Below are 11,137 nucleotides of genomic sequence, written 5' to 3' on the forward strand. Positions count from 1 at the left end.
CTCGCGACACACGGGAGGTAAGTACGAAAATTGAAACGGGTGTTGTTAGGTTTTAGTTAGACACAGACAGATCATTCACAAACTTCTATCCACTTCGTGTGAAACCTACAGATTCGTATTAGGCCAAATTCTGTATTTTTATAGTTTATACGACATTTCAGCCACAAAAATTTTATGAGTCTCGCACGTTTTGAGTTTTGTTCTGGCTGATAGGATCAGCGGTTTACCAATTTAGTTTTCTCTCCCCTGAATTGGAAAATTATTTCATCGTGTCAAATCTTGTTTTCATTTCCTTGTTGCTTTTTAAATAGTTCCACCTCAGTTGATCCCTAGAGACTGACTTAGACCCATCTAAGTTAGGCCTATGGGCAGTGGCGGATTAAGGGGGGTGCTGAGGGGGCTGCAGCCAGGGACCCCCGATTTTTAGGGGGCCCCCAAATTTCCTTTTTCAATCATAGTAAATTTCCCTTTGAATTGAAATTTTTGGGTTTTTTGTTGTGTTTTTTTTACTATAACAGCCAATGTTTTAATATTGGAATCACAAGTTTATTTCAATTTTTTTTATCAAAATATCAAACTCGAGCATACACTTTAGTATAAATACCAGCCCGGACAGCTTTTGCTTATAACAATAGATTGGGTTGATTTTAAAAACACAAACAGCGGTCAAAGTCTGAAACATAAATTACATTAATCTGGTGTGAACACTGTATGATTTAAACTTTTAAAAACACTTATAGGCTTTTACTTTTAGTGAACGTTAATATCGGGTGTACAGGCCAGGGATGGCGTTCTTTAAATGGACGCCTATGGAAATCCATTTTTTGTGGGCCTCATAAATGAATGACATCTAAGAGGATGGAGGTGTGTTTTTTTACGCTTATACCGTGCTTACTGTTTTAGTTGGGCCTAGTTTGACCAAACAAGTGCCAACACTCTTGAATAACTATCGTGACACGGATATACCGGCTCAGGAGTTGGACTCCCATTAGCCAGGGAGGTCTCCACGTAGAGAACTCCAACTAAATGGCAAATTGTGGACTGAATCAGTCTCACGAAGATGTTGGTTTGAAACACTACATGTTTGTCGCTTATTCACCATCAGGCTTTACTTCCCCCACCACCAGACGCGAACTTTCTCCCACCGTCTGGTACCCGGCTAGGTCGATGGTCAGAAACTTCTACAGGCCTAAAGTAAACAGTCATATATTTAATACTGCTGACGTAGGCCTAGCGGATGGGTCTCGCCTCTTTGTGCTTTGTTAGTGTGTGAGTCGTGGTAGTGGGCGGGGGCAACAAATAATCATGCTAAAATGAGTACATATTGGTTCGATGTTAAGGGATCGGCTTGGTCGAGTCGGTAAAGCTCGTGGATGCTTAACCGAAATGTCTCGAGTTCAAACCCTCGGGCAGATGAGGCTCGTTAGCTGGGTATAACCACTCTTCTAGGAGAGACAACTCCAAAATCAAACAACTGCTGCCTTGTAGTTTGTTCTTGGTTGGACAAAGGCTATGGAAACAAATTAAAAAAAGAAAAGCAGGCTGAAATCGGAGTTAATGGCCTCAATGGCGCATAACAAGTTGACAGGTATACTTAATTGTGTTGGAGGCGATCAATTTCAACACTAAAATTAAGATCGAAGAAGAAGAGAAGAAGAAGAAGGTTAGATGTTTGTATCCAATTTACCTCTCATTGAACACAATTGACAGCTTTTTTAAATTAGCAGTTTTGTAAATATCGGTGTCGAATGTTCGTATAAGTTCCTATGAGCTTCTTGATTGCCGCACACTAAGGTCGTCAATCAATCTATTTATTTTTTTTAAAAATAATGTTACGCTATCATTTACCTTTTTACAAGCTTGTATTTAGTTCGCAACGTCTGTTTATTTGTTTGTGGTTTGGTGGCAAATCTTTTAACTCACTTTTGACCCACTTCTAATGCAGCGATTTCGTTCAAACTTTCTAGATATGTTACACTTGGATGACAATACATGTCTATCTTTTAAAAAAAATTTAAATTTAATTAAATGGTTTCTAAACTAAGGGGAGATAATAATTAAATAGCTCGATGTATTATTACGAGCCGAGTAATTAATAATTCGTGAATTTGACTCTAGCAATGCTGCGACTGAAAATATTCTGCTTTAAAACACTATCAGTAGCTCGTGGAGAACGATTATCCTCACCCTCCCTTGGGGGGGGGGGGGGGGGGGGTGATAGCGATATTGTTTGTTGCGCATGCCAGGAGAGCGGGAGGAGGGTTAGAGACCAGTGTTTCTTCCAGACTTTTTTCTCCGGGGGGGGGGCACTTGAAATTTTCGGGGGGGGGGGGTGGCGGTAGACTTTCTTCGGGGGTGGGGAGCGGCGGACACTGTTAAATGTATATATTTTCTATATAAATTATATAAATTTCATTTCGTTCGGGGGGGGGGGGGGCGGCGGTAAAAAAATTCGTGGGGGGGGGGGGGGGGGCTAAGCCCCCCGAAGAGATGCCTGGAAGAATCTCTGTTAGAGAGTCGATGTGCGTGCGTGGTGGTGGTGTTCCACGTGGTTGGTCGACGTAGAGAATATATGTAGATAGATAGACGATAGGTAGATAACATTGCTAGCTAGACGCGATCACCCTAGCAGAGTGGTGAGCTCTGGTTCTCTAGAATGTTTACAATCGTAAAGCCGGTCGATCTAGTGAAGGAAATTTGGGGGCAGATAATAAAGTTTTTAAACGATTTGAAACTAAGTGGAGGTAACAAGAATAAGAACTATCCGTAGATCAGCTTGCTGTTGTCTGTAAATTGTGATCACGGACGGCTACTTTCATAGGGCAGGTACTGATGGTGTTTTAAAGCTAATATTTTTAGTTGTGTCGACTTCATCAATAAGGAATCACTAAAAAGTAGAAAATTAAACAAATATAAAAATAAACTTTATAGCAACACGCTTATTAATTTACTGAAAATAGGAAAATAAGGTAATCCCTTAGTTTAGCGTCGGAAATTATCGGGTAATGTTTGTTGAGTTTCGGTAATTAGAGTTACGGTAAACCATGGTTTATTTGACCATTGAAATATAAATAAATTGAAAGTCGATTGTAGTAAATTAATGTTTTAATTTTTTAAGTTTAATCGACAAAAGGAAACAAGAATAAATATAATAGTAGATTTAAATTAGTAGATCTAAAAATAAAAACATATATAAATATAAATAATGTATCAAATGTAATAATTTAATGTTTTTGGCTTGCAGCGGATTTGCGACCATTAATTAATTAAATCTAGATCTAGCTAGATATCTAGCTGCTAGGCCAAGTAAAAAAATCTAGATTACGAAAATAGTAAAAATGATTACAAAATGTAAAAATGATTACAAAAATAAATCTATCCAAATTTTAAACATTCTGTTTAAAAATAAAAGAAGACGCCAAATAAAGTATGGTTTACGGTACTTCCGGTGAATTCCGGAAGTGTGTGACAGACTTTGTTATTGTTTCACTGTTTTTTACTGCTATACGATTCCGGAATAATAACCGACGCTAAACTAAGGGATTACCGGAAAATAAAACTTATTTGCTTTCTTAGTTTTATTTTCTTATTTTCAGTGCATTTAAAAGCTTGATGCTTTAAACTTATAAAGTATAAAGGTTTTTTTTTTTTTTTTATTTTCAAGTGTATTTTTGCTGTATGTTTTGATACGTTGCGGTTATTAAACTACTCAACAGATCTTGCAGAAGTTAAAGGTACAGTGCAGCAGAGTCTAATATTAATTATTAAGACTAGATCTAGATCTAGGATCTAGATCTAGAACTAGAATCTAGATCTATTATATTTCTCCAGTCAAATAAAGCTGGAAATGCATAGATCTAGATTCTTGATGTAGTATGTTATGTATGTACTAATGTAGTGTAGCTTTAAAACACTATCATTGTGACTATCACTATCAGTAGTATCAGTATTCAGTATCAACTATCAGTCAGTATCAGTAATCATCAGTAGTAAGTAGTAACTTAGTAGTAAGTAATCGGTAAAACTCCATTTTAGCGGAATTTATTTCTCCGCTGCTTGTTTACCTCCAGCTGAGCGTATTTTATTATAATAACCGAAACACACCAAAACATTAGGAAAACACTATTCATTTATTTGTATTGTATTTTTGTTTTAACAAATAAATAAAAATGAATAAAAAACAAAGAGACTGACTTTGTTTTAGATCACACGTCACACGATATTTAATTGGAACAGTTCTAATGCTTTTTAATGTTTTTTTACCTTTTCTAATAAAAAATCGCATTCATAAAAAAAAAATAAGTAGATCGGTGTTTTCCTAACGTTTTTGTGTGTTTCGGTTGTGTTTATAATAAAATACGCTGAACTGTAGGTGAACGTCAAGCGGGGAATAAAATACGCTAAAATGGAGTTTTACCTAAGTAATCTACTAACTAATCAGTAGGTCGTTACTCGTTAAGGACAATACTACTACTACCAACTACCCCCACCATCCTTTCCCTCAACCCCTACCCTACACCCCCCTCCCCCCCCCCGTGAAAGCAGCCTCCTTTTAGTTACCTCCCCTAAGTTTAAAATCGTTTCAAACTAAATTATCTGCCCCTAATAGCCGTCTCTACGTTTGTAAACATTTAGCGTGAACCACAGCTCACTAGACCATTTAAGGGTGGGGTGGTAGGGAGCGCGCTTACAGCTTGGTGTTTTCTAGCGTCTCCAAGAAGAGAATTATATGTATAGATAACTAGATCTAGAAATCTAGTATGTTCCTCTTTTGGCTTCAATTCCTCTTTTTAGTCATGACTGTTCCTACTTTTGGCTGACAGGGGTAGGCATGTCTGTTCCTACTTTTGGCTGACAGGGGTAGGCATGTCTGTTCCTACTTTTGGCTGACAGGGGTAGGCATGTCTGTTCCTACTTTTGGCTGACAGGGGTAGGCATGTCTGTTCCTACTTTTGGCTGACAGGGGTAGGCATGTCTGTTCCTACTTTTGGCTGACAGGGGTAGGCATGTAATCATGTATTGTCATCCAAGATCTACCGCTGTGCAAAATTTCAGCTTAAATTTGACATGGGAAGTGGGTTAAAGTAACTGAAAGTTAAATTATTAAGATTCCAAGATTTGGAGAGCCACATGCTCACACACATACTGAGCAAGCTAAATAAAAGCCTTGAATTAAAATAAGGAAAATAATTTTAAGAATATCATCTAGTGCATTTACCTATCGGCTATGAATATTTATTTATAAATTTAAATTATATATACCTATCACCTGGTTCTACAATCACAGCAATATGATAGACCTACACCAAAATTATTTCATTACCTAAATCAGTTAGCGCCTTAAATTTGATGTTTAATTATGTTGTTATCAATAGATTTTGCTTTGGAATAATTGGTTGCAGTAAAATCATTGTGGAAGGAGTAGGAATGGTCTATAAGGAAGGCACTAATGGCAAAAAGTGAAGTTACATTTTCTGAAGGCTGATTAAGTAGAGTTTAAGTGTATCAATGACCAGAGCACATAAAGTGATGGTGTGGTCAGTTCTATGTCCAGTAGCCATTACTCCATGAACTTCATCAGTTCATCGGAGCTGGGTGGATTCCTTGGTGTCATAAGGACTTAAATACGGGAGTCCTACTCCAGACTTATGCTTAGCAATCCAGCACTGTTTACTAGAACTTGATTGAATGTTTCCATAGAAACCTGTTGTTTTGGTTTACTGATTAAAAAGGGACAGTTAATTTGTTTTATTTTATCATTTGTTTTTAAATTTAATAAGCAAAACACGGCTATGTCAAGTTCAGGTGGAAGGCATGTAAGTCCTTTCTGGAGTCCTGAGCTAGAGGAAACTGTTCAAAGGCGTAGGGAGGCAAGGAAAAAAGCAGAAAGGGAACCAACAAGAGAAAATAAATCTTACTACAATAAACTCACTGCTCAAGTTCGTTTATTGACAGGGAAAACAAAACTTGACAAGAGGGTAAGGAATTGAGAAGTGGGTACATCAGTTGAGTAGTCCACATGTCACTACATTGCAAAGGTGCAAACCTATGTATATTACTAGTGCTTACCTCAGCACAATTACAATTCAATAGATGGCCTACATACCTCAATGATATAGCGCTGACCTCAGTGCAATGTAACAACAGTGCATACCTCAGTACAATAGTGCAAACCTCAGTAGAGTTGTAACAATAGTGCATACCTCAGTAGAGTGTAACAATAGTGCATACCCCAGTAGAGTGTAACAATAGTGCATACCTCAGTACAATAGTGCATACCTCAGTAAAATAGAGCATACCTCAGTAGTGTGTAACAAAAGTGCATACCTCAGTAGAGTGTAACAATAGTGCATACCTCAGTAGAGTGTAACAATAGTGCATACCTCAGTACAATAGTGCATACCTCAGTAGAGTGTAACAATAGTGCATACCTCAGTACAATAGTGCATTCCTCAGTAGAGTGTAACAATAGTGCATTCCTCAGTAGAGTGTAACAATAGTGCATACCTCAGTACAGTGAAATACCTCATACCAATAGCACATATAAAATCTATAAATGTCTCCATGGTCTGATAAACAATAGGATGATTGTGCCTAGGTAGCAAGTGAGATGTTGCCAATATATTCAGCTTTACCTACACAGCTTGGCGTCAGTTGTGTCACAGGAGATGCTGTAAGGAAACCAGACTTGGTCATCCTACTGCCTTAGGGGCTCCACTCCTGTTTGATTTTTCTCTTCTGGATTAGCTGTTGTCCCTAGGCTGATCTGCTTGGGGTCCAAACTGAGAAGTTTTCAAATTTCAGGTTAGCAATCATTAGCTCTTCATCTGCCTGGGGTCCAAACTGAGAAGTTTTCAAATTTCAGGTTAGCAATCATTAGCTCTTCATCTGCCTGGGGTCCAAACTGAGAAGTTTTCAAATTTCAGGTTAGCAATCATTAGCTCTTCCACCCACCATGCTGACCCACAAATGGTGAGAACCTAAGTACACAGTGCCCACCTTAGTACAATTAAATTTAGTGCATACTTTCATCCAATTAAATGGCACAATTATGGGATGTCGTGGTTGGGTGCTAACCCAAAGGTCTCAAGTTTGGATATCATCCTGAACTGGAGACTATAGAACTTCCCTGCAGCCCTGCTTGTAACCTGCCCACCCAAGTTATACATATGCCGGGGTCTAGAAACATGAACTTGACTTCATCAGCTCTATCAATCATTAGGTCTAAAAAGAAAACTCGACTTACCTGAGCACAATTAAATGGTTGGTATAACTCAACTGATTGGTTATACATCTATCATATAACTTTATAATGCAAATGCAATACTTAAAATTATAATCTCTACAACTAGTCCAAAAGTCTGGATCCAGTAAGTTTCACAAGTAAAAGACTGTATACCCCTATACAAGTGTTACCAATGTAATGTGTCATGTTTTAATATTTTAAAAATTGTTTTAATGTCAGTGTCAAACATTTCCCTATCACTATTTTCTCGGGGTTTTTTTCATGACTCGACTGTTTGAAATTTCAGAAACTGCTGACCATGATGCCATACAAGTTGATTCCTCTGGATCATGGGAAGCTGGTTCTAAGTCCTGGGGACAAAGGCTTCCTGATCAGTCTCTCTAAGCTCAGGTGGAATAAACCTGCGGGGATGGAAATTATTAAGCTATTCAAAAGTTACACACAGCAGTACTTTGAGAAAAAGGTTGGTTTACCTGGTGAGAAAAAGGTTGGTTTACCTGGTTGGTTTACCTGGTGAGAAAAAGGTTGGTTTACCTGGTGAGAAAAAGGTTGGTTTACCTGGTGAGAAAGAGGTTGGTTTCACATGGTGAGACAAAGGTTGGTTTACCTGGTGAGAAAAAGGTTGGTTTACCTGGTTGGTTTACCTGGTGAGAAAAAGGTTGGTTTACCTGGTTGGTTTACCTGGTGAGAAAAAGGTTGGTTTACCTGGTTGGTTTACCTGGTGAGAAAAAGGTTGGTTTACCTGGTGAGAAAAAGGTTGGTTTACCTGGTTGGTTTACCTGGTGAGAAAAAGGTTGGTTTACCTGGTGAGAAAAAGGTTGGTTTACCTGGTGAGAAAAAGGTTGGTTTACCTGGTGAGAAAAAGGTTGGTTTACCTGGTGAGAAAAAGGTTGGTTTACCTGGTGAGAAAAAGGTTGGTTTACCTGGTGAGACCTGTAGATGGCCTAATGCACAAATAACTGCAGTAAAATTATAAACATTTCATTTTTCCTAAAACTATGGACTATAATCAGTTGTGATTACTTTACACTCACTGATGTTCTTTTCAGTGTGCAGAAAAAAACATACAACCTAATGAAGAAAAAACTTCCAAGCTTAGCAACTCAGATGGGAAAAAAAACTGTGAGGAGGCACCAAACTCTTCTGGTATTGAATTTATTCAGAGGGAGTTAGTTTACCATAACTGTGGCTTTATAGCTTGCAATCTTGAAGAACCATCAGAATTTGCACATTTTGTTCTTAGTAAACTGTCGGAGCTAAAAACTGAATCCACTTCCAAATTTCCGTTCCGCATCATGCCAGTGGAAGAGGTGTGTGAGGCCAAGCCTAAGGCGCTAGAGAAAGCTGTGCTACCACTGATAGAAAAAACTCTGGGATCAAGCCAACTGCCTCTTAGATTTTCCTTGTTGTTTCGAGGAAACAATGAGATGGAGTCACTAACTCAGCAAGACGCCAAAGCCATTGTTCGCAACTGTGTTTGGGCAGTGAACCCCAGCTGCGTCCAGTGCATCAAGTACCAGGACTACGCTGTTGTCATGCACATGTTGCCCCCCCTGCTGCTCATTGGCGTCTGTCAAGATTTCCAGAGGCTGGCAGGCTACAACACATGGACCATACGCCAGGGCCCAGATCTGACAGACCTGGGGGAGGACAGTGAGGATGAAATCAGTGACGATCCTAACTTAGAGGAAGAAGAAGAGAAAAGGAGAAAGCTGCGCATCAAGCGCAAACGTCGTGCTGAAAAAGCAGGATTGGGGCAGCCCGATGAGAGCATCAAAACATTTCCAGATGAAATGGAAGATGATGAAGCTGGTGTGGACTGTAGTGGTGATGTTGAAGATGGTGTTGGTGTAGAATGTAGTGGTGATGTTGAAGATAGTGTTGGTATAGACTGTAGTGGTGATGTTGAAGATGGTGTTGACATTAATGAAAATGGTTCATTACCATGACAGACATGATGATTGTATTATGTCACAAAATATAGTGGTACCCTGTAGATTGAACATGTTGGAGGTAAAAAAGACACCCCCCCCCCCCCCTTAGAACAGTTCTACCAAATGTCACTAAACATTTTAGTGATATAGGAAATCAAGTTTTGAAAGATCATCATACATTATGTCAACTGTATTATTTAATTCCTTTTGTAAAATACTAAAGACTATTTGTTTTTTATGCTTTATATTTTATCCTTTATTCTTTCTTGCCTTTATGTTTGAATATTTTAAAATCAGCTCTATTTGAATGTTTTAAAATGCATTTATGTTAATTTTCTCTTAGCAAGTTTGTGAATATCTTTTCAAACTTTGATCCCAAATAACTAATCCTATGCCATGTTGTGTTTGTCCAAATAAATTAGAGTAAACTTAATTGTTTGACCAGGCCCCTCATTCTACTTAAAATAAGCCTTTTTCAGTCTTCAATTTTAATTATAAATAATCAAAAAAGAAAATATTTTTATGAAAAAATAACTAAATATTTTTAATGACAAAGTTTAAATACATTTACTTAGAAGAAAAAAAAATTGATCATGTACCATTATTTATACATAACTAATTAGAAAGGCCTGTGTTGTTGGGACTACCAAATTCATATAGTGATTGTTTGTTTGTAGTTATATAAATAAACTTTGTATTATATTTAAGAACAAATGTTAGTGCATATATAAAAGGTTGTTATTCTAAATATTATTTTTTTAATTGGAAGGCCAAACTGTAGCTTCCTTTATTTTGTTAGACATTGAATGAATGATAAAAGCCAAGTACTGTTTGAACATTCTATATTTCAATTGACATTGCAATTATTTTCATGTGCTCAAAGACATAAAAGGATGGCTTACATAGAATGATTAAAATGAAAAAACTTTGATTAAATAAAGATATTCCTAAGACAAATAATCACACACAAAAAGCCAACCATTAAAACCCAGACAGTTTGTTCATTTGTCATGGTTTAAAATGGATACAAATATTGCACTCAAATTATCATGTTATAATTTACAATATAAAGTATTCTGCTAGGGTAAGATAGGAACCGCTAGATATAATGGCTAAACTGTCATAAAATACCTAGATAAAGACCAACTGAACATTTTATAAAAGAAGTTATTAAATTACCTACAGACCCACAAAGTAATCTTTAGTGTCTAACAACCACAAATATACTTATTGTATGTAACTGTGATGTTTTAATTTTTTTTTGCTGTAATTGGTAAAAAAAATAATAGTTTGACAATGGCATCCTCTATGCCATATTATTGTTGCACTCATTTCAACTCTAAATTTTGTTAAGTTTCCTTATAAAAACAAAATGTTGACCCAGAAGCTGAAAAATTCTGACCTCAAGCCTTAACTTAATAGTGAAAAGCCAGCATTTTCTACATATAGAGAAAAAACCTACTTAGCCTGACCACTGGAGAGTTGCACATATAGTGAAAACCTACTTACTACTTAGACTGACCACTGGGAGTTGCACATATAGAGAAAACATACAAGGACAAGTCTTTCACTACTAACTGCCCAGAGTCAGATAATCTTAAGGAAAATTTGAAGAACACACATGCAATCGTTTACTAATAAGCTTTGATGGTCTGAGATAGAGAAAACATTTCCTTCCTGTCACTATCAGCTCTTCATCCTTAAACTACTTTTTTAAAATGGCTGAGTTTAGTAACAATACTGTAGTTCCTTTCATCATCTACCCCGTTAGCACTACTGTAGTTCCCATCTACCCCCACTACTGTTATGTAAAACACTGATACAATGTATCATTAATTCACTAAGTATAACTCTAGAAATGGAAAAACTTTTCAAAACTCATGCATCCCATTTAGGAACTTTGGTAAAAAGCTAAATGAATAACAGATAAAATATTGTGTTAAGCCAAGCAGGTCTA

At 37.1% G+C, this 11,137-nt stretch overlaps 1 protein-coding gene across 1 annotated transcript; it reads left to right on the forward strand.

The window, feature by feature from the left end:
- Positions 1-3,688: 3,688 nt before the first annotated feature.
- Positions 3,689-10,436, forward strand: LOC131941329 (uncharacterized). The gene is made up of 4 exons (XM_059300538.1): positions 3,689-3,734; positions 5,806-5,978; positions 7,533-7,709; positions 8,296-10,436. Exons 3-4 carry the CDS (start codon positions 7,545-7,547, stop codon positions 9,193-9,195), a joined length of 1,065 nt encoding a protein of 354 aa, XP_059156521.1. The 5' UTR covers positions 3,689-3,734; positions 5,806-5,978; positions 7,533-7,544; the 3' UTR covers positions 9,196-10,436.
- The last annotated feature ends 701 nt before the right edge of the window (positions 10,437-11,137 follow it).

This window comes from Physella acuta, unplaced genomic scaffold (genome assembly GCF_028476545.2).
Source record: "Physella acuta isolate Inbredline_101_S28 unplaced genomic scaffold, ASM2847654v3 ptg000357l, whole genome shotgun sequence".
NCBI classification, from domain to species: Eukaryota; Metazoa; Mollusca; class Gastropoda; family Physidae; genus Physella; species Physella acuta.